The sequence below is a fragment of the Trachemys scripta genome, chromosome 1 (assembly GCF_013100865.1).
Source record: "Trachemys scripta elegans isolate TJP31775 chromosome 1, CAS_Tse_1.0, whole genome shotgun sequence".
In the NCBI taxonomy this organism is placed as follows: Eukaryota; Metazoa; Chordata; order Testudines; family Emydidae; genus Trachemys; species Trachemys scripta.
The window spans coordinates 289218807-289242927 of NC_048298.1; the positions used below are offsets into that span (position 1 = coordinate 289218807).

The 24121-nt window shown below is 42.3% G+C and overlaps 2 protein-coding genes across 3 annotated transcripts in view; one reads left to right on the forward strand and one right to left on the reverse strand.

The window, feature by feature from the left end:
• Positions 1-24121, forward strand: part of RB1 (RB transcriptional corepressor 1) — a 161165-nt gene that overhangs the window by 85059 nt on the left and 51985 nt on the right. The window lies entirely within an intron of this gene.
• Positions 5733-8703, reverse strand: LPAR6 (lysophosphatidic acid receptor 6). Its single transcript, XM_034758497.1, has one exon. The coding sequence runs from the start codon at positions 8009-8011 to the stop codon at positions 6983-6985; it is 1029 nt and encodes a 342-aa protein (XP_034614388.1). The 5' UTR covers positions 8012-8703; the 3' UTR covers positions 5733-6982.

Genomic DNA, 24121 nt, shown 5'->3' on the forward strand with positions numbered 1-24121 from the left:
AGCCCAAATGCACCTCCCCTTCTCCCAGGGAGTGACTGTAGACTTTCCCAGCAGTCCCCTTTCGCTCTCAGCTCCTGGGCTTTCTGCAGGCCCTTCCACCTGAGCCTGCTTCCAATGAATTCCCTGCTCCCTGGCTTCTCCTCCAGGTGCAGCCTATGGAGTTAATTGGTTCACCTGGCCATCTTAACCCCTTCCAGTCCTGTATGGGGTGGACATGCCATGACACAGAGATTTTCATGTTCAAAGTACTTAATGTATCTAATCCACCTCACAGCTGTGTGAGGTGCGTAGCTGCATATCAGAGCTGGCCAAAAAATGTTTTTTGTTTTCCCCTATGTAAAATTAAAAACCATTCAGGTTTTGGCTTTTCAGTTTTACAACAACAACAAAAAATCATATCTTTGAGTAAAGCAGATATTTTCTGCAAAATATTTCATTTAGGCAAAAATTCTGTCACAGTTCTGATGGAAATTTTTTTGACCAGTTCTATCTGTAATCCCCATTATAGAAGGGGAACTTCAAAAAATAAATTACTAGTTTGAGGCCACAGAGGGTTTCAGTGTCAAAGCATGGATTAGAATTCTGAGCTTCCTCATTCTTTTTTATTTGTTACTAAGGTCATATGTCTGAAATGGAAAGGAGGCTTTCCAGTCTCCCCCAAAAATGTCCCTTTGCAGACAGGGCTCTGTTCCCAAAGTTTCATCCATGTTTGATGTATTATATTGAACATATTACAAAAGTTTACTGATCCTACAGAGAAAGAGGTAAGGGAAGGTGTGGTTGAAGTTGAAGCAGCCTTCATACCACTCACATATACGTTATCTTGTCTTCAGCTGAGAAGCATTTAAAATCCCCCGTACATACAATTTGAAATATTAAATGGGCTTTGTCAAGATAAAGATCAAACTCAAAACATATTGTACTGATCCTTGCTTCTGACCAAACCTTAGACTGCTAAAGCAGAATTAAAAAAAAGTTTAATTGATTTTCAAGCAAAATTAATTTACTCTCAAATTTATCATTTTTACTTCAGATTCTCAATACTGCAATGTTTGGGGGTAGCAAACTCAGCATAGATGTGCTAATAACTTCTAAACAACAGTTTCCATTTCGTTCTAAATCAACTACAGAAACATTTCTATTGGTCTTGGCTTTTTAAATGTGGGGAGAGTGTCCTCTTTAGCTTTCCATCCCAACACTCAAACGCTAGTACCCTAAGGTACAAATGATTAGATCTAACAAAATTAGAACTTATCTGAATTTTCAGATCTATTGAGGTGTATAGACCTTAAGATAGATTGACTGTTGGGAATTCAATGAACAAATAAAATTTCAGCTGTAAAATTACTATAGAAAATAATTTTGAGGACAAGATGGTAGAGTGGGTTAATACAATATGGTGGGATTTTCAAAAGCAACATAGGCACAAATGTCTTATTGAGTTTTGCTGGGGTTTTGCTCCGAAATCACTTAGGTGCTTTTGAAAATCCCAAAATAGCCAATATGCAGGTTTTGGTCACAAGTAAAAAACAGGCCAAGAGTATAAACCTTGCTTTAACTTTTAAAGTGCTTTTTCAGCATTGAAAAATAACTGTTAAAATGCCTTTTTGAGCTTCTATATTTATTGCCTTTTAATTCGTCCATATAAGCTTGTTTGTTTACAAATAAAAATGTTTTTTTAACTCCCTGTCCTGCAAATTCAGCCTGGAATCTGAAAGTCAAGTTGATTTATCTCTGGATCACAAATAATCACTCAAAAACATTCTTCATTCAATGAATGTTTGTTTGATGTATGAGCCAGAATAGTGTCTAGTACCGTCTCTTAGCTTTTTGGCTGTGCAGTACTCCTAGGAGGGAAGTAATTTAAAACTTACTTTTGTCACTAGAGAAAGCATCTGACTCTGAATTAGCCCAGGAAGAAGGTGTCTTAGCTAACTATTGTTTTTATTCACAAATCTGACCATAATGACACCACTTTAACAAGTTAAGGCTGCATATCAGCAACTTCCTCTATTCTTCTCTGCTACATTTTGGCCGCTGTGAGGTTTGGAATTAATTAAACTATAAAAGTGATTCTGCAGACCCTTGAAAAGCAATGGCAACGTTTTCCAAAATAGGAACTTCTGGCAATCCCCCTTATAGGTGCCTAAATATGGACTTAAGAGCCTAACGTGAAGCTCCAATTTTAGAAAACTTTGGCCAACGTACCTATAAATCTGCACTTATTCTGGCTGTGTTTGAGATGTTACCTCTGCTGACGGTAGAATTTGCCTCATCTGAGATCTAAATAATATATACTTTATCTATATCTATACACACGCAATACTGTCTTTATTACTCATTCTTACAATACCTGGAAAGCGAACATCTCTTCCTTGTGAAATGACTGGTGTCTAATATTAATATTTTTCTAAAAGTTTAAATTAGGACCAGAGCTAAAGATTTTCTTGCCATTGTGAAGCACAGGTAACAAAAATGAATATTTTCTTGTCTTTAGTCCCATACGCAGATTTTTAAGACAATCAAGTAAAGGCATTGCTATGAAGTTAAAGTGACTGTAAGCTTGCTAAGGTAGACATGGCCTAAATCTGTGCTTAGGTGTCTACATTTTAAAAATTGCTGAGCTGCAGATGCTCAGCACTTCTGAAAATCAGGTAACTTTATTTAGGTGCCTGAGCATGATTTTAGTAAGCGAACTTTTTATGCACACTGGTTTAAAACTTTTGGCCTAAGAATCTTGCCTCAGGGACACAGAGGGGAGATGGTGCCAAGGTTAGGATTGGAACTCAAGAGCTCCTAGACCTGTGCTTAGACCTGCGGCTCTTGCAGCAAATTTTTTGGTGGCCTCAGAATGTGGCCAGCAATTCTAAAATAATTATTTTTTAGAAAAAACCAAATATGCACATATACACATCCAAATTGTAATTTATTTATGTAGGTTTTTTTTGCAGACTCAATAATAAAAATAATATACAGTTGTCTTTATTCTTTACTGGACCTAAACACAACAGAAACATCCCCACTGGCCCCTGCTGCCTCCCCCATTCCCCACTGCCTCACTGGGCTCCCCAACCCCCTATTGCTGCCGGGCCCTGCTTCGTTCCCCTCGCTCCCTCCCCCATTGCCCTGAGCTACCTTCCATGGCCTCACACCCCAGGCCCACCACACTCCTTGATTCTTGACCACAGCTCACCTATAAGGCTGGTCCTGCTGAAGCTCCGATGCCCTGGGGTTGAAGCCCAGAGCCAGATCCCTACACCTACAAGTGGAGCCCTGCGGCTGAAGCCCCAAAGGCTCACCACCCCCGAGAAGGTGGGTCGGGAATCACCAGCTGCCTGTGGAGTCCAAGTTTCTTCTTGTGCTGTGCACACCAGCCCCATGTGTCTGCAGAGGCACTGCCCGGAGCCCGCAGGAGGCTGTGCAGTGCAGGGCACCGATCCCCTGTGGGCGACACCAGCAAACACCAAGGCAGCTCATCCAGGAGCAACAGCTGGTCACTGCAGGGAGGGGCTGCTGTTCCTTTCCAGCCATTTCCGCCCAGGAGGCTGTTGTGGCTTCAGAAAAATCTGCTGGTGGCCACATTTGAGAGAGGCTGGCTTAGACCATCTTGCAGTGAAAATCCTGAGAGTACAATGTGGGAGGAGCTACAGTTAGTGTATGTGTACCCTGCAATCAGGGATGTGACTGAGGTACTCTTAGATCCAGCTAACTTGGATAATAGCAGTGAAGCCTCAGTTGCTAGCTGCTCCTGTATATACTTAGAGTCCTGGGTGGAGTTGTACAGCTCATGGTACCTGGAGTACAGACCTTGGGTCCTGGGCAGGGTTGTGCAACTAGTGCTGCCATTGCTTCACTGCTATTGTTATTTGAGCTAGCCAAATCAAAGCTAGCTTGGATATGTCCACAAATGCTTCAGTCACACTTCTGATTGCAGTGTAGATACACCCTTAGTGTTTGGCTTTGTTTTTTTAAATGATACCTTGGAAAGTCTGTTTTAAAGGGCAGTTCCCTTGTGTGCAATTTTATCTCTTCAGCCTGTTCTGGCCTCCGGGCCAGTGATTCTGTATTTATGTAAACTTCAAAAAAGCTACTCCATGTCACCCTACCACATTCTGGGAGGAATTGGGGGTGGGTTCATTGTGCTTAACTTCTGTGATATAGGGGTGTCATGCCACAATTAACTTTCCAGTTAATTGAGTAGCTTTGCCTAGCTGAGAACCTAGGCCATCATTTTCTGTTGGTAGAAGGATGGGGGCTGATGACAGGCTGGTGAGGGTGTGCACACATGCACACACCAATAATGAGACTCTCAGAACATCATTCTAAGCATCTTGTGAGGAGAGCAAGAAAAAGACAAAATTAAAGGCCTTTCAATGAAACAATGTAACAAAGCTACTGCACTAACAAGTAATTTTAAATTTTACTGCTCGATCTTTGTTCTTTTTGTGTGTGCTTGTACAGTGAGGAACTAACTTCGAAAGTTATCCGTGCATCTGCTAGTAGGCAAACAGTTATGTAAAATAACTTAGAACAACTAAAAAAATGTGAGTTTACAAGCTAAAGTGAAATAAGCGATTTAGATTATTGTTCTTCATAAGTATAACTGATTATAAATTTCAGTTAAATTATACTTTAAATGCTATTTTATAGGTGCCAATATTATATCATTAGGTTAAAAAGCTCTTTGAATCGCTGCAATGAATCAAGATGTATTACTAGTTTTAACTGCACAGATTTGCCAGTGACTTTATTAATCTGAATAGCATGTGTAAAACTGTTGGATGCATTTCTAAAACAAGGTGGGTGGGTGAGGTAATATCTTTTACTGGATCAGCTTCTGTTGGTCAATATAATTTGGCCGAGTAAAAGTTACTGTTTCACCCACCTTGTCTCTCTCATATCCTGGGACCATCACGGCTATAACACTGCAAACAGATATATTCCAATAACTTTCTGGGTTTTATTTTTTATGAACCAAAGAAAAATTTCAAGGTTGCCCGCTGAGATCTTTTTATAGCACTGGATGTACACCGTGCCTGTACTGTAAGGCACAAGTTTTAAAATTTTGTTTGCAGAGTCAAACTCCACTGTAAATAAGAATTTACTATGAAACTGCATGTTATACTGTGCTTTTTAGGAGTTAGAGTTAATGTCAATGATGACATACTAGTTCTGATTGTATATGTATTTCTCTTTCATTTTTCTCTGGATCCCCCATTTCATTTTATAAACTCACCCTTAGCATTTATGTTTATGGCAAACTTTTCTTGTGAGAATGCATTCAAGCTTTCCTGTCATCATGGAGGATTACCCAGGCCATTATCCACTGAATTCTATACCACATTTGTAGTATATACTTCAGTTTGTGATACCTTGGGTTTTCCTTTCTATTTGACTGTGGGATAGTAATATTGCTGTATGGTTAGGCTGCCAAAGTCGTTCAGAATCAAATTCTGCTAAGGTAAGCTCTTTAAGTAGCACAAATGTACATTTTCAATAACCATAACCAATATGTATTTCTAACCTAAAATGAAATTTGAATAAAACTTAGTGATAGACACAATTGGACGATATACTTGAACATCAAAATGCAAGTGCAGTACACGCTTTCTGTAACGTGAACTCAGCCTTCCTCAGATTGCCCAGAAGTAAGAGTGCTTGAATTGCTAGTAACATATCTACATATTATAACTGAACAGAGAAATCCAGAACACAAGTATACTTTAGTTCAATTTTTATTCCAGACTTTATCATCTTTGGGAGAAACCACCACTTGACACTTCTTTAACTTTTTAAATATTTATTATTTACAGTAAAGGTAAACAAATTCTGAGCAAGATATGCACAATACTCCAGCTTCTGAAGAATGTATGAAACACATGGCACTTTTAAACAAAGTTGCATCTTGCTTCAGATAAGCTCTTAATTCTTAAAAATTCCTGGATTTATTGCAGCAGTTTTCAGGCATCTCAAATAAATAAATATTTTTATTATCTCTAAATGTATAAGAAGCTCACATTTAAAAACCTAGACATCAAAATTATGGTGCTTATGTGACATACAGAACATCTAGGAGAGGGTACTTTACAATAAACAGCTAACTGCCATTTCTTGTTTTCTTGGAAAATAATATTTAATATGTCACCTAGGATATCTTTGTTCATGTGAGGAATACTCGATTTTTTTTTCAATAGCAAAGAAGCACTTTTGAAGTTAAATTACACAATCCAAACAGAACACTTATTTTAGTCTTTGTTTTAGTCGTATTTGCTGTAGTTTCTTAGGAACAGATTTGAGTTGGTTTTGTCAGCAATATTTTTATCTAAATAACTGACAAATCTTGTTTCAGTAACTTTACATACTTTTTAATCCATCTATAAATTTATTTTTACAAAGGAATAGCTTAACTTTTGTAAACCAATCCTACAAAAGATGGTGGGTGTGGAACCTGTGGAACTGACACCAGAGTTGCTATAACTTGATCAATGCTTTGAAGAATCCAGATATTAAGAAATCCGCATGTAAACAAAATAGTTGCAGCCTAAAATAATGTCTTCACAATTTAATTTTTTATTTAAAGTGTTTTAACCTGTTAACAAAACAATGTGAAGACCTAGTCTTCTAACTTCATAATATGTTGAAGTTGAATTGTAAAACACTTTTGGGCCTTGTTAGTATCAACTTCGGTTTCCAAATATCTGTTTTTGTGTGGTTCAAAATTGTAAGGAGACACAGCAGGGACAAACAGGTCATGGAATCTGTGACAAAGGCAGAAGAGAAAACTGACAACTATAAAGATATTTGTAATTCTTGCAATAATTACATTTTTCTATGAAGTATGTTTACAAGTGACATTTAACTTTTTCCTATTTTTAATCGTTATATAAACAGTTTTTTAAGTGAAGAAAGTTTATTCAGTGTACAAGAAAACATTTTCACAGCTGAAGAAAGGTGCATTTCAGTCCCAGTATTTTCTCTCCATTTATATTGTAGATTCATTGTCAAATATTTTAGCTTTTAAAGTCTGGAGGCTGTGTTGAATAAAATTTTCAGTAATTTGAATTTCAGAGAATCTGGAATCGCGTCTTCTAGCTGATCTGTTCTTTTTTATTGAGTTTTGGATAGTGTCTGATGTAAAATAGTATACTATAGGGTCAAAACAACAATTTGAAACTGCAATGCATAAAGTGATAGGATACATAGTCCTGATAGCAGTTACTAATGAACAATTAGTCCATGGTTGTGTTCTCATAAGAGAATAAAGTATTAGGGTAACGTTATATGGCACAAAACAGAAACAGAATATCACCAAATGGACAAAAATCATTTTGAGTACCTTTTTTTTGCTTAACTTGTTCCGACTTAATGTACCTGGTTTATTCAAAGTCCTTAAAACCATCGTAGAACAGGTCACATTTAAGATCAGTGGAATAAAAAATCCCACAATTTCAATGAAGATAACAATCCTTAATATATAGGTTTGCCATGTATCCTTAGAAAAGTTTTCAAAACATGTGTTTTGGTTTTGTCCAGTTTTATTTTGGATGCTAGTAGACTGAAAAAAGCTTGCTGGCATGCTTCCTGCTAGTACAGTTATCCATACTGCAACACAGACGATTTTTGCATTTCTTTTGGTTCTAAGAGTTTTAGACCAAAATGGGTGCACTATGGCTAAAAAGCGATCTACGCTTATACAAGTCAAGAAGAATATGCTTCCATACATGTTTGTATGAAACAAGGTGACAGAGATCTTGCAAAATATATCTCCAAATGGCCAGTTTCTTATTGTAAAGTAATAAATCCTGAAGGGTAATGTAAATACAAAAAGCAGATCAGATATCGCTAAATTAAGCATGTAAGTTGTTGTTTCATTTCGCATTTTCAATGTGAATGTAAAAATGTAAATAGCAACGCAATTTGATATTAGACCAAGGACAAACACCATGCTAAACGTACATCCATATAAAATATACTTAAAGGAGTCCTCAGTGGAGCAATTAGAGCTTTCCATTATAATGGCAATTTAAATTTGCAATGTTGAATTCCTTTTGTTGTTAGCAGCCCTTCTGCCGTAACTGCTTTAAAATCTCTGGGTAGCTTGCAGATGAATTTGGTCTGTGAGTGATTTCATAAGTTTCCCATTTTACTTTAAAACTTCCACGTTGAAACATGAATGTTGCAGGAAGATACTGCTCTGGGAATCAGCAGGAGATCATTCTTTTCTTCCAAATTCCACAATAGTCACACATCCAGTCCTGGGCGATAATAAATATAGTCTTACAGGCAACAGATGAGGTCATCCTTGCATTTAATTCCACGTTCTTGTTTTCCCAGTTGTTAATGAAGCTGATACAGAACTTGCTGCTTTATGTTCAACTGGAAGTCAAAAAGTAGAGAAGTACTTTAAATGCAGATTTTCCAAAGTTGTTTAACTGGGAATGTGTAACTGAGATTCCTTAGGAAAAGATTTCCTGGGCTCTGTAAGATGTAGGAGTTTCCACCTCTTTCACTGCCGCCTTGCAGTAAAACAAGCTTTTCAACTTGCCTGCATGCTAACCCCCACAGGGCGGAAAGCAGGCTGCTTAGAAATTCAGAAATACAATTCCAACGCGTGTTTGTTCTTGCTGAATTTAGATCTCCTCCTCAGATGCTGAGTGTGTAGTATGCCTTGCTTATTCTGAAGGGGGATGGGGGTGGGGGGAAGAGCTCAGTCAATTTGTAATATGACATCACAGGAAGAAGAGGCTGGACTTAAAAGAAAGGCAAACGGAATTGAAACCATTCTTTCTTTAATCAGATAATGTGTCGGCAGGAAATATACCTCAGAGGCATGCAAATACTCAGAATGGTGGAGCAGTCTGCGATTAACTCTTTATGTAGCAGGAAAAAGTCCCTTGTCATCAAAAGTGCTTTTATTTTTATTTTTTTAATTATTTGACAAATTCAGTGCAAAATCTTTATTTCTTTTTAGTTGTGAAAGACTTTTGGGCTGGCGGAATAACGCCCACATCTAAACATTTCATTTTCTTTGTTAGTAAAATTGTTGTTTACATTTTGAAATTCTTAATGGCTACCTCTGAAATTTTCTTAAAGATATATTTTTGTAAAAAGTATCCTTCCTTGTGATGATACATAATGCTTATCAAGAAACAGACTAGCTGATTAAGCAGTTTTAGATCTTATTCTCTAAACACTTCAGCAGATGCATAACTTTCCTCATGTGAGCAGCCCTTTTTGAAGTCAGAGAAAGTCAATGGGGCATATTTTATTTATTTTTTCCTACGAGAACTGTTAATATATGTGAAGGGAAGATTATAAAGACAGTAGAATTGAATCTACTGGGGGAAGGGGGGAAGCAGAGGGGAGAATAAAGCAATATGTTGTGGGATTGGGAAGGAGAATTTAGTGAGCCTAACAATTAAAATCACACACAGCTAAATTTCTAACTAATAAGACATGTCTATTATCACCTCGATCACTGTGCATGTATTTTTTATTCCTTTTCACTAGTCTTTGTCTTTTTAAATTGTACATTCTGTGGGGCAGGGAAATAATTTTCCTCTGATTGTAAAGCACCTAATACATTTTCGGTTCTACCGCAATATAAGTAATATACCTGTTCTGATAATTTTGTAAAGTGAATCACTTATTTGTACTTTCTGTAATTATTCCTACTAGTCACTGCCTAATACAATAAATACATTTCTGCTTATTAAAATACTTTGTAAATTTTAAAGAGAACTCCTTTACAGGATGTCATGAGGAGACCCTCAGTTTAGATATGCTAGTCTCTTTCTGGCGCCAAAAATGTGTATTTCACAGTCTTGGAAGAAGAAATCCTTGTGCATATGTGTGACTGATGCAGTTCTTTCAAGCTAAATGTTAAGCAATTACACCTAAGCCATGGCTTGGTTAGCAAATAGCGTATACTCTATTCCCATTGTAAATGATGGTAGGTATTAGAGAACTTATTCACAGGGGTGTGGCCTGGTTTTTCAATGTGAAGCTTAGCAATCAGAAGTCAGAAATGCATCAGATGAGGCTTACTGGCAAATTTCTCTTTCGCTCCAAACAGTTTTACCCCGATTTCTTGATGGAAGTGAAGCAGTTGAGCTCTACTTCCTCACATTTATGACCTGCTAAATGTCCACATTTGGAGACTCCTGTTAAACCAAGAAGCATACTCAGTTTTCAATTTCTAAATATATTGGAGCTGGAAAGATGAACTGAGCAGACTGTGGCTATGTGTGCGCTGTTAACTTTCAGTCACAGTGTAGGTTTTACTTCATGTTGTTGCTAAAAGCAACCAATTGTCTTGCTTACTGTAAGCAAGCCAATTATATAGAGTTATATTTTGGGTTTTGACTTCCTTATGCCTTAGGGGACTGATCCTCAGCCCACTGAAGTAAATGGAAATCTTTGCATTGGCTTCAATGGTTCAGGCCCTAGGAGTCTTGAGCTCGCTTCTCTACTCAGGGGTTAGGTCCTCGTCTTAGTATGGACTGTGATTAAGTCACTTTCTTAGTAAAAGAAAACTATGGCACAAATATGTAACCCAAAACTTACAAACTTGGGTGCCTTAAATTAAGCCTCGAGGGCCACATCTGGGTGGGAAATTGCATGCAGGGCCATGAATGTAGGGCTGGGGTAGGAGGTTGGGATGGGGAGTATGGTGTGCAGGAAGGGGCTCAGGGCAAGGGATTGGGGTGCAGGACGGGTGTGGAGTGTACGAGGGGGCTCAGGGCGGGGGGGGGGCAGAGGGCTCAGGGCAGAGGGTTGGAATGCAGGATGGGTGCGGGGTGCAGCAGGGGCCTCAGGGAAGATGGTTGGAGTGCAGGGAGGGATGCGGGGTACGGCAGGGGGTTGGGGTGTAGGATGTGCAGGGTGTGGCAGGTGGCTCAAGGCAGGGGGTAGGGGTGCAGGAAGAGCTTGGGGTTTGGGCTCCGGCCCGGCATCACTTACCTTGAGCGGCTCCGGGGTGGTGGTAGCACGCAGCGGGGCTAAGGCAGGCTCCCTGCCTGTCCTGGCCCTGTGCCGCTACTGGAAGCGGCTGGCACCATGTCCCTGCGGCCCCAGGAGGCAGAGGGCTCCGTGCAATGCCCTTGCCTGTGGGTACCTCCCCCGAAGCTCCCATTGGCCCCGGTTCCCCATTCCTGGCCAACGGGAGCTGTGGTGGGTGGTGCCTGCAGGCAAGGGCAGCGCGCAGAGACCTCACTCCTGCCTCCTCCAGGGGCTGCAGGGACGTGATACCAGGAGCGGCATGGGGCCAGGGCAGGCAGGGAGCCCACGGGCCGTAGTTTGCCCACCCCTGTCCTAGATCCACATTTTAAGCACCTAAATAAGTTTACTAATGGAAATCAACTCATTTATGAGATTAAGCACCAATGATGTAAATGCCTAACTATGGATTTAGATGCATCACAAAGGCACACAAGTCTGACAGTTTTTGCATAAATGACTTGTCAGAGATCACTCAGGAAGTAACAGATCTCTGGTCACCTGATTTCTAGGCCTGTGTTTTATTTTGCTAGGATGTCAGTGTATAGGCGGTAAGGCCTAGTGCATAGAGCACTGGACTGGGGTTTGGAAGGTCTAGGTTCTGTTCCTGGCTCTGCCAGTGGCCTGCTGGGTGATCTTGGGCAAGTCATGTCACCTGTCTGTGCCTCAGCCTCTCCATCTTCTAAAGCAATTTCAGATCTGCGGCTGAAAAGGCATGATCCAAAGCCCACTGAAGACAAAGGTAAACCTTCCAATTACTTCAGTGGGCTTTGAAGCAGACCCCAAATCAGCATAGTCACTAACTCTCTGCACCTCACTTTCCCGACAGAAAAGCGCTAAAAATTGTCCTGTTGCAGAAAGCACTGACTACACTGTGGTACTATCTTGTGCTCCCTAGTTATTGTATGAAATTAACACATTGGTGATAGCAGTGTTGAATTGGAGAGGTTCAACTGTCTGACTACAAAGAGTTTGTGTTCAAATATTCTAGTCTCTCTTTATTTTGGAATTTTCGAAATTTCTCCATTTCCCAAGTGCATCCTGTAATGAACAGTTGTAATCTGCTTTATAGTTACTTCCAGAAAGGTTACATTACTTACATGGACTTTTGAACTTTCTGGTTATGAAAGCTCTTGATTAGAAAACCCAAACATCTTTCTCTTTTAACTCACATTTTGTTTTGTTGCTCTGAGTTTCTTTGTAGAGTTTAATAGCCAAACTGGACTTCAATTAGCAACTGTCGGCACTAATTTGATGTTCACGTTTAGATAATTTAAATTTGCATTTTAGAAGTGTTTAAAAATCGACTGCAGAATATTCTATTTGTAGAATAATAAATGCTAAGTTAAGTAACAAGCTTCTGTTAATTCTGGATGCCTTTTGATTAACTTATTTTCTGCTTCTCATCAGACACTAATTGTAGCTTTTAGTGTGTTGTTTTCTTTGAGGCATTTCTTACTGATACAGAGGGTTCCAAGTGCCAGAAAACAAGTACTGGAAGTGCTGCATGATTCCATTCCATCAACCCAAAAAAGTTGTGGAACAGTGTTCTGGAGTGTTCCAGCAGTACTTGAGCACTGCAATGAATCTATTGTGATTGCATCCTTATAAAATGTGTCCAGGAGACACATGTGGTCCACCAAAAGTCTCTCTTGAATGTGATTTTTTTCTTAAAAACAATTTAAACATTTTTCCTCTTAGAAACTGGCTCTCAAAGCATAGTTGTGATACAAATGCAATTCCATTGCATAACTACTTCTGTAAAAGACCAATGTGAATCCATAGGTTTTAAGGCCAGAAGTTACTAGTCCGGGCTGGGCAAACTAGCCAGCCCCCAAGCTCCCACTGAGGAGCAGGGTCTGGAGCTTGCCCCGCTCCGGCACTCCAGCCATGGCATTGGGTTGGGGGTCACATCACGCGGCTCGGCCCTGCTCCTGCGCTCCAGCCGGCGTGCAGGGTCGGGGAGGGGCCATACCACGCAGCTCGGCCCCACTCCAGCCGGGGTACTGGATCAGGGAGGGGCTGCACCACACGGCTCAGCCCCGCTCCGGTGCTCCACCCGGGGCACTGGGTTGAGGGGGGCGCATCATGCTGCTCCCGGAAGCTGTGGCATGGCCCCACTCCAGCTCCTGTGTGCTCCAATGGCCCTCTCCGGTGCTCCAATGGGAGCTGCAGGGGTGGTGCCTGCGGATGGGGCAGTGTGCAGAGCCACCTGGCCACGCCTCCGCATAGGAGCTGGAGAACGACATACTACTGCTTCTGGGAAACGCTTGAGGTAAGTGCTGCTCGGAGCCTGCACCCCTGAGCCTCTCCCCATGCCCCTGCCCTGATCCCTCCCACTCTTCAAACACCCTCGATCCCATCCCAGAGCACCCTCCTATACCCCAAACGCCTCATCTCCAGCCCCACCCCAGAGTCCACAACCCCAACCAGAACCCTCACTCCCTCCTGGACTCCAACCCCTATTTTGTGAGCGTTCATGGCCCGTCATACAATTTCTATTCCCCGATGTGGCCCTCAGACCAAAAAGTTTGCCTATCCCTGATCTAGTCTGACCACCTGATATCATTGTATACGCCTGATATCCCAGGCATTTAAATTTCATGCAGTTAGTCCTATATCAAGCCCAGTAGCTTGTGTTTGGCCAAGTCATATATTCCAAAATGGATTCAGTCTTGATTTGAAGACTTTGAAAGATAGAGAATCCACCAATTCACTTGGTAGTTTATTCCAATGGTTAATCACCCTTATTGTTAAAAATGTGTGCCTAATTTCTAATATGATTTTGTCTGCTTCAGCTTCTAGCTGTTAATTCTTGTTTTGCCTTTTTCTGTTAGATTAAAGCGCCATTGAGCACCTAGTGTTTTTTTCCCCACGAAAATACTTATACACTGTAAACAATCACCTCTCAATCTTCTTTCTGATAAACTAAACAGATTGAGCTCCTTAAATCTCTCACTGTAAGGCATTTTCTCCAACCTCAAATATATATATATTTTTAATTCTTTTTCTGCATGCTCTCCCATTTTTCAACATTCCTTTTTAAATGTGGACACCAGAACTGGATGTGGTATTCCAGTATATGTCTCACCCACACTGTACACAGAAATAAAATCATTTCTCTACTCCTACTTTAATACTCCTTTCTTCATACGCCCAAAAATGGTGTTAGCCCTTTTGGCCTGTCTTCAGCCTCTGCTTTTCAGGGTACAGTCTCTAAGTATGGCCTGCATTCCTTGTTCCTAGAAAACTTTGCATCTGGCTGTATTTAAACACGTTTTGTTTGAATGGACATAGTTTACCAAGTAATACAGCTCGTTCTGTATGACTGCCCTATCCTCATCATCATTATTTACCAATCTGCCAGTCTTTGTGTCATCCGCAGATTTTTTTCAGTAGTGATTTGATATTTACTTCCAAATCACTGATGAACTGTGTAACCCCACTGGAAACACCCTCATTGGATGATGATTCCCCATTGAGAACCCCTTTTTAGATTGGTCAGTTAGCAAGTTCTTAATGTGAATGTAATTGGTATTGTATATGCTAATTTTTTAATCAGAATGTTGAGTGGTACTGAGTCAAATGCCGTACAAAAATCTAAATATATTATATCTAGTTACATTTATAAACAAATCTTGTAATCTCAAAGAATGAAATCAGATTTGTTTATTTTTTATAAAACCATGTTAACAATAATATTCCTATTCTTTAATCCTTTATTAAATGAGTCCAGTATCAGCTTTTCCATTATTTTGCTTGGAATTGATGTCAGGCTAACAGGCCTGTAGTTCCCTGGGTCATCCCACTTGCCTTTTTGAACACTGGCACAACATTACCACTCTTTCAGTCTTCTGGAATTTCACTGGTATTCCAAGTTTTATTAAAAATTAACATCAGCTGTCCAAAGATCTCCTCAGCCAATTGTTTTAGGACTCTTGTGTACAAGTTATTTGGGCATGCTTATTTAAAAATGTTTATCCTTGGAAGATGATGATTAAAGTACTCTATCATCATGTAATACAAGCACATCTTTGTTTCTTTCCAAATACAGAACAGAAATATTTATTGACAACTTCTATCTTTTCTGCATCATTAACAATTTTGCCTTCTCCATCTAGTAATGGGCATATACCATTAACAGAATTTCTTTTGTTCCTAATAGACTTTAAAAAAAAAAAAATCCTTTGTATTATCCCCAGTACTGTTGTCCATCCATTTTCCCCAATGTCTTAAGTTTCCCTTAAATTTTCTATACTTCATAACTTCTAATGTATATTGTTTGCTATTTCCCCATTTTTATATATTGCTTTTTTAAATCTTTAATTGCTGTCTTCACTTCACTACTAAACCAGGATGGGTTTCTTGCCAAAGTTGTCCTTTTTCTTGATTCTGGCTTTTTGGCCATCTAATAAATTTCTCTTAAAGAACTCCCAATTTTCATTCACTTTTTTTTGTCCAAGTTTTACCTCCCAGTATTTTTTTCCTCATAATTTTCCTAATCTTTGGGAAATTAGCCTTTTTGAATCACCAAGTATAAATATTATTGGTTTGGGATGGTCCTCTGTTTGCTCAGATTGAATGTAATCAGGTCATGATCATTGGTCCCTGGGCAGCTACCACCAACTTCCAGTCCAGTGATTGATTCATCTGCATCCACAAAGGTTCAAAATAGTTACCTGGTGTTTGGTTCAATACCTTTTTGTGTTAGAAAATAGTCTATAATTATTGGAAACTAATGATGTTTTACTACTGGCTGAATGAGACTTCCAGCATATATCTCCCAACAGTGGCGGCTTTAGCTTTTTTGCTGCCCCAAACGCAGCAGTCAGGCTGCCTTCGGCGGCATGCCTATGGGATGTCCCTGGTCCCGCGGATTCGGGGGCATGCCTGTGGGAGGTCCGCCAGTCCTGCGGCTTCGGCGTACCTGCCACCGAATTGCTGCTGAATCCGCGGGACCAGCAGACCTCCTGCAGGCATGCCGCCGAAGGCTGCCTGACTGCCACCCTCGCAGGGACCAGCAGGGTGCCCCCCGGGGCTTGTTGCCCCAGGCACGCGCTTGGAGCGCTGGTGCCTCCGCTGCTCCCAAACTGAAATACCCATAACACTTTTCTTTCCGCACAGAGACAGGTGCTTAATGAATATTTCATCCGGTGTCTGGCTTAATTCAGTGGTTTATAATAGACTCTCACTGATATCTCCTCCTGGACTTTGTTTGTGAGCACATTGATCCATATGCATTCAGGATCCTGTGGTTCTGAGTTATCAATAACTCTGAAATAGGTAATAGAGGCTTTAGCCTACAGTACCCTCCCCCACGCTATCCTTCCTAAACAGGTTATAACCACCAATTTTAACATGGCAATCATGCCAGTTTCAGTAATACCAATTATATCAAATTTCTTCTAATCAATCAGCATTTCCAGTTCCTCTGCATTGTTACCCTGACTCCTAGCATTGGTATATAAGCAGCTGAAAAAAATTCTCTTCACGTCTGTCACATTGGTTCAATTCCTTTGTGACATACTGTGTTTGAGTTTGTACTGCATTTTCCACTTTAGCTTAACTGATATACTTTGGTATAACATTTTGCTTATCATTTTTGAAAAATAAATTTTGTAATAGATTTCCCTCAACTATCATGGCTAGACTAACTTCTCTAAACTTAAATAGACAGTAAATGTTGATTTAAGGCGGTCAGGAACCTAGCCATACCCTACTGTGCTCATCACACCTGCTTGAAAGGTACTGATGGCTACCCACATGAGTTGTCCTCTGGCGGGTTGGGAGGGATGCTACTGCTGCTGTTGGGGCAAGCTGAGGGTCTCCGTCTGGCCTCATCCACTGCTGCTCCTCTTTACATGGCTTTGAAGCCCATCCAGGATTGTATGTAGAGGACAAACTGGAGGACTTCCAGAAAAAGATACTCCAGTGTATAAGGCATCAAGTGAGGATAGCATTTGATGCATATGAATCATGTTGCTATCTTTAATGGTGAGAGGACTCATCCAGGAACTCAGGTATCTGATCTATAGCAAGACCTCTGATTTCTTTTTGTATGTTTCATAAGTGGGAGATAAACAGCAATGTGGCATGAATTTTCCTTTCCTTACCTCCATGAAACTTTAGTTATGTAGGAGGTCCGGACTCACCCCTGCAGCGCCCCCTGCTGGTTGTCCAGGGAATTAGCTCACCAGCCTCTGGAGCGCCCTCTGCGGGCGGTGATCCGCCTTGTCCTCTGCACTGGCCCCGTGTCCCTCCCAGGTCCTGCCCCCTGGCAATACCCACACACGCTGGGTCTCCCCTTCCTGGGGAACCCCCACCCCTAACCCCACCTCACCTCACAATAAGGCCACTGCCAGTCACCAAGTAGCCCCCACTCTCTGGGGCAGACTGCAGTATAGGCCACTCATCATCAGCAAGGTTGGGTTTGGACCGGCTGCCTTGGCCTAGCCCTGGGCTGTCCTCTGCAACCCCCAGTACCCCTTGGCCTATTACCAGGTACCCTGTCTAGCTTCCTACGGCCAAGCCCTTTTTTCTCTGAAGGCAGAGAGAGACTCTACTGAGCTCCTGGCTCCCAGCCTCTTATATAGGCCAGCTGAAGCCTGATTAGGGTTTGGCCCAGCTACAGTAGGGTTACCATATGTCCGGTTTTTCCCGGACATGTCTAGCTTTTTGGCAATCAAACCCCCGTGCGGGGGGAATTGCCAAAAAGCCGAACATGTCCGGGAAAATGCCGGCCGGGCACTTCCCCCTCCCGCGGCTGCTCTGCTCCTCCCCTGACTCTTCGGCTCTGTTTAAGAGCTGAGCTGCCCGAGCGCTATGGGCTTCAGGCAGCCCCCTTGCCTCCGGACCCCAGCCGCTGGCCGGGCACTTCCCCTCCCGGGCTCCGGCGGCGCAGGGTCCAGAGGCATGGGGGCTGCCCGAAGCCGGTAGTGCTCGGGCAGCTCGGCTCTTAAACAGAGCCGAAGAGTCAGGGGAGGAGCAGAGCCTCCAGTCGTGGCGGCTCTACTCCTCCCCTGACTCTTCGGCTTTGTTTAAGAGCCGAGCGCTACGGGCTTTGGGCAGCCCCCATGCCTCCGGACCCTGCACTGCCGGAGCCCGGGAGGGGAAGTGCCCGGCCGGGGGCGCAGGGTCCGGAGGCATAGGGGCTGCCCGAAGCCCAAGTACTACCAGCTTCACGGTTTGCCATGCAGCCTCCAGACCCTGCGCCCCCGGCTGGGTGCTTCCCCTCCCGAGCTCCAGCTGCGCTGGGGAAGCGCCGGGCGGGGGCGCAGGGTCTGGGGGCTGCCCGGCAAACCGTGAAGCCGGTAGCGCGCAGGCAGCCCTTTTCGCGTGGCTGGGAGTGGGAGGGAGGAGGGGGCGGAGTTAGGGCAGGGTTGGGGCGGGGAAGGGGCGGAGTTGGGGCGGGGCCAGGGACCTGTGGAGAGTCCTCTTTTTTTATTTGTTAAATATGGTAACCCTAAGCTACAGCTGCTTCCCCAATCAGCCCAGCTTAGCAGCTACCCTTTCAGGCAGGAGCGGGTGTCCACCCCGCTACAAGTTCCCACTGGGATCACTGCTCTGCTGGCTGTGCCTGACCTCAAGCAGACCCTGCAGACAGACAACTAAGAAGTTTCTCCTGTCTGGCAGGGCGAGAAGTCCTTACACAATTAGGCTGAGCAGAGAAACAACTTTTAGGGTCCCTTGCACTTCAAAACTGAAACAAATTTCTTAGCCACTTCCATCTATCCGGTCACAGGATAGCCCTCACTTTCAACCCAGACAATTCACATAGTTAAAATGGGGCATTTCGTACCACACTAGAAGCAGTGTCCTTATCTTAAGCTGCAGAAGGTGACTTCCTGCAGAAACAATAGTTGAAAACCCCCAATCTTAAATGTGCTGTCAAGTTTTCAGTTTATATATAACTTCACTGGTTTGTTTTTTGAATATCTCCATCCTATTCAGGCAGACTGACATGATCTTGGATCATAAGGGAGAAATAATGAATATTTTTCTTCCTTATATCCAACACAATTTCTTTTAGCCATTGTCATTTACATAGTGTTATTTATATTTCCTCAGCTAAGGCATCCAAACTAGACCAGTGGTTTTCAAACTTTTTTCCTGGTGACCCAGTTGAAGAAAATTGTTGATGTCTGCGACCCAACGGAGCTGGGGACGAGGGGTTTGTGGTGTGGAGCGGGCAGAGGGTTAGGCTGTGGGGGTGAGGGCTGTGAGGTGGGGCTGGGGATGAGGGGTTTGGATGCAGGAGGGGGCTCTGGATTTGGGGGGGGGCTTAGGGCTGGGGCAGGGGGTTGGGGTGTGGGAGGGGGTACAGGCTCTGGGGTGGGGCCAGGGATGAGGGATTGGGGTGCAGGAACGGGCTCTGGGTTGGGAGGGCTCAGGGCTGGGGTGGGGCCAGGGATGAAGGGTTTGGGGTGCAGGAGAGGGCTCCAGGTTTGGGGGGAGGGCTCAGGGCTGGGGCAGAGGGTTGGGGTGTGGGAGAGGGTCAGGGCTCGGCTGGGGGTGCAGGCTCTGGGCTGGGGATGAGGGGTTTGGGATACAGAAAGGGGCTCCAGGTTTGGGGGGCTCAGGCCTGGGGCAGGGGATTGGGGCGTGGACTTACTTCAGGTGGCTCCCGGCCAGGGGCGCAGTTGGAGTGCTAAGGCAGGCTTCCTTCCTGTCCTGGCACCGCGGACCATGCTGCCGGAAGCAGCCATAGCAGGTCCAGTTCCTAGTCAGAGGCGCGCAAGCGGCTCCACGCAGCTTTTGCCTGCAGACACGGCCTTCCCGTGGTTCCCGGCCAATGAGAGTGCGGAGCCGATGCTTGGGGCGGGGGCAGCATGTGGAGCCCCCAGGCCCCCCTGCCTAGAAGCCAGACCTGCTGTTGGCTGCTTCCGGAGTGCAGCATAGTGACAAAACAGGTAGGGACTAGCCTGCCTTAGCCGGGCAGCACCACCAATGGGACTTTAACGGCCCGCTCGGGGGTGCTGATCAGAGCCGCCGCGACCCAGTGCCTTACATTCTGCGACCCAGTACTGGGTTGCGACCCGCAGTTTGAAAACCACAGAACTAGAACGTCAATTATTCTTGGAGTCCTCATGATCTAGCACTTTGCCAATCTTCCAATGTTTTCCTCTTTCCTTTTTATTGGATTAAGTTTCAAAGTGTTGGTCCAATCAGCTTTTCAAATATGGAAAGCCCTTAAATAAGCCCCATTTAAAAAACATGTTTCTTTAGCAGTTAATCTGTGGAAAGAGTTTGTCTTTTAATGACCTTGCCTCCACTTCCTTAGTGAGGGCAAGTTTTTCTTGAGCATACTTTGATGTCTGGGGCAGGAGGAAACAGCTGCCGGGAGGCTAATATAGTTATAAGAGATTTTCCTCTCAATCTGTATCCTAGCTCCAAGACTGAAGGTAGGATGGAGGATACATGTGTAACCTGGTCCTCTGCTACAGTGAGGATTGAGTTTGGGCCCTTGATCAAATGCCAGTACTAGCAAAGATTGAGCTTCCATCAGCAAGCCTCTTGGTGTCTCCAGATGGGGAGGAGGCAGAGGGGAGGAAGAAGGAGGAGCCCATCCCTGCTTTTACCAACATCAGATTAAAGACCACGAATCATCCCATGGTTTAGCAGAGAATGGATTTGCACATCTCTTTAGCTGGCTACTGCCTTAGTGGCAGCACTGCTTCTGTCACTCTCACTTGTACTTAATGTATACTGGCCTGTTGATAACCACTTGTGGGTGGAACATGTATGCCAGCTACAGTAATGGAGCAGGGAGACACGTAGGAAATTTCTGTCTCTAACAGGCTCCCAGCAACAGCTGCTACAGCTTCTGCTTCCTCCTACCCCAGAGAGCACCTTGCCCTCAATAAGGAAATGAATAGGGTCATTAAATCCTAATGTCCACCTAAAAGTGAACGGTTAATTAAACATTTTATTGAAATAAAACAATGTAGGGCTTTCATTACTTGAAAGCTTTCCAAATTTTCGAAGTTGTTGTGGCCATAAGAGCAACACCATAAAAATGTGTAATTGTCTTTGTTGTGGTAAGTAGCAAGTCAGTTGCCAGAATCCTGTATGGCTTAGTGTCAAATATAAATAAATTGAATCCTGGACATGTTTTTTTAATCTAATTTATTCTGATAGTGTCAACACTACAGTAGTTCTCTCTGTCCTTTAAGACTATTTAAGCCAATAGAATTCAACATGCTGTTATAACAAACTTAATTTGCTGATAGGTGACTCACCACCATGGGAATCTGTGTACCCAACATGCCTTAAACTGTGTCATTAAAATTTCATGTAGTGTTTCATGTATTTGCTACTTAGCTGGTCATCAACCATGGCTGCTACAGACTCAGAATGAGATGCTTTTAAAGACGTTTAAATCTTTACTATTAAGTTGATGTCTTTGGTGATGAGTAGTGATTTCAGCTGTATTCTGGCTACTGTACTAAATAGTTTTATTGTGAAATTAATTTATCTCAAAGTTTAATAGCCCTTTGAAACTATGCTCAAGAACTTTGATTAGTTAGAGCAATGATGTGGTTTTGTATTGAAGTTTTCTTTATATCAAAATACATTGCCATCATGCGATATGATTTGGCATGTTTGAAGTCATTTCTGTTTCCTGTATTATGAAATCTCCCAAATATTGGAGGAGAGAAAGGAGGATGAATATGTTACTGCTGAGAAATATTTATTAAACCATGATTCTGAAATATACTTGTTTGCATGTAGACTTGTTTGAAAAAACTAATAGTCCACCAGGTTCTTCATACAAGGAATTTCTTGCAAGCATTTATCATCTAGTTATTTTCAACAGATGAGAGATGGCAGTAGGAAGTATTGTATCTATAGTTAAACACAAATTATGTAAATGTTTCTTTTTAATATATAGATATGTAAAAAGAGGAAGGAATTTGTTATGGTTAAGACATGGGACTGTGAGTCACTAGAACTATTCCTGTGCCACAAACTTCCTATACTAACCTTGAACAATCTGCGTACACTCTCTGTGCCTTAGTTTCTCTGAATGAAATGGGGATTATACGTGTTACCGCAAAGGGATAGGCAACCTTAATAATTGTTGTAAAGTGTGTTTTGAGATGCTTGGATGGAGGCCACTAAATAATTGCTAATTAATATGATCATTAAAATGCACAGTGAGTAGGAAAATGTTTTTAAGGAAAATTCAAAGTGTGCACATTTGGAAGCATAGATTATTGACAAGGGAAGAGGAATTGTTAAAGGATTTCAGTTAATTTAGCTAAATAAAATGGACAATGCTAATGGTCAAAGTATGCAGTTAAGTAAATTGCTAGGTAAAAGTGTTTTACTAACAGATTTTTATATAAAATAGCAAAAAAAAAAAAAAAAAAAATCCTCATGGAATTGTACCAGTTTATATTTGTGTGCTGTATTTAGTACAGAAAAAAAATCGTAATTAGCTGTGCGCATTGTTCAACTCTGAGTTATGATCTTTGATTCATAGAGATGGATGTGGAATCAAACTGAGCGACTGGCAATCACCAGGAACTATCGCCAGTCCCTGAAAGCCTCCAAAACATTCTGTTTTCAAAAACAGGATGTTAGAATAACTTTTTAGGTCTCTATTTCAGATAAATTTCAGACAGCTTTGGGTGTGTTCCTTTATTTCCTAATTTCCGTTGCTTCCCCCCCACCCCTTGGGGAGAACTGCTTAATTGCAAAGATAAAAAATGCTTTTCTCATAGCTAAATCACACAGTGGAACAACTTTCAGCAGAGCTTTAAAGATTGCAGAGAAAGGGCTTCGGCAAAAGGGCAACTCTATAAAACAGTGGTCCCCAACCTTTTTCGTCTGGCGGGCGCCAGACGATGAGCCATGGAGGACCGTGGTGGCAGATGAGCATCTGCCGAATGTCAATAGGCGTCGCCGCCGAAATGCCGCCGAGAAGCAGCGTCATCCAGAGGCGTTGCTGCCGAAATGCCACTGAAAATTGGCGGCATTTCAGCAGCGATGCCTCTGGATGACGCTGCTTCTCGGCGGCATTTTGGTGGATGCTCGTCCGTCGGCCAGTATGCAGGCGCACTTAGACGCCCTGGCAGGTGCCATGGCACCCGTGGGCACCGCATTGGGGACCCCTGCTATAAAATGTTGCTCTTTGATTTAAAAAGGCAGTGTTAAGAACTAGATAAGTTCCTGGAGGATAGGTCCATCAATGGCTATTAGCCAGGATACACAGGGATGGTGTCCCTAGCTTCTGTTTGCCAGAAGCTGGGAATGGGAGACGGGATGAATCACTTGATGATTGCCTGTTCTGTTCATTCCCTCTGGGGCACCTGGCATTGGCCACTGTCAGAAGACAGGATACTGGGTTAGATGAACTTTTGGTCTGACCCAGTATGGCCATTCTTATGTTCGTATGTTATGTTCATATCTAAAGTTTGGGATATTTTTGGAGTTTAGAGATGAATAGTTTCCTTTTATTAATTTGAAAGATTTGCTAGAAGTTGCAGAGCAAGTGGAGATAACTAATAAAGCTACAGAGAACAATGCTGCACATCAAAGACTAATGATGAAAATGATTATCCACCACTTCCATTCAGGGTTGTAGTCTGCCATCAGTTTTTAAGTAGCACTTCCCACTGATTTAGAGTTCTGCTTAAAAATTGATTTTACAATGGGGTCTACTTGTAGTGATGTTTTAAAGTGAATAACTGTTAAAGAAGTCATTGTTGTTAGTAGGAAAATGGAACCATGAAGGATCCTTCAGAACCTGCAAGATTGTAAGATATTGAGGGTCTGCTAATTAGGGTAAATTAATTAGTAGGCTGGGAATAGCAAAGGCAAGATCTCAGCATAAACAAAGTAGTTTTTACTCATGGTCAAATAGAAAAAGGGAGAGAAGAAAAATCTGGAAAAATAGATGGAATCTCTAGATTTGTTTTGGCACAGTGGTGAAAGAGTGATTAAAATAATAAATTTAGAAATATAGGAAGAAAACGTTAAAATCTGCATGTGAATATTTCCTCATATCTTCAGGCAAAGACATAGTGGCACCATTAATTCAGTGTTAGGAATACTTAATCACAGATTAATGAGAAAAATCCATTAATACTTGCATACCAAATCAGCAGTTTGAGGTTTT

Excerpts from the sequence above, each read along its gene's own strand:
- LPAR6 (XM_034758497.1), bottom strand. The coding sequence starts at position 8,011 with ATGGAAAGCTCTAATTGCTCCACTGAGGACTCCTTTAAGTATATTTTA.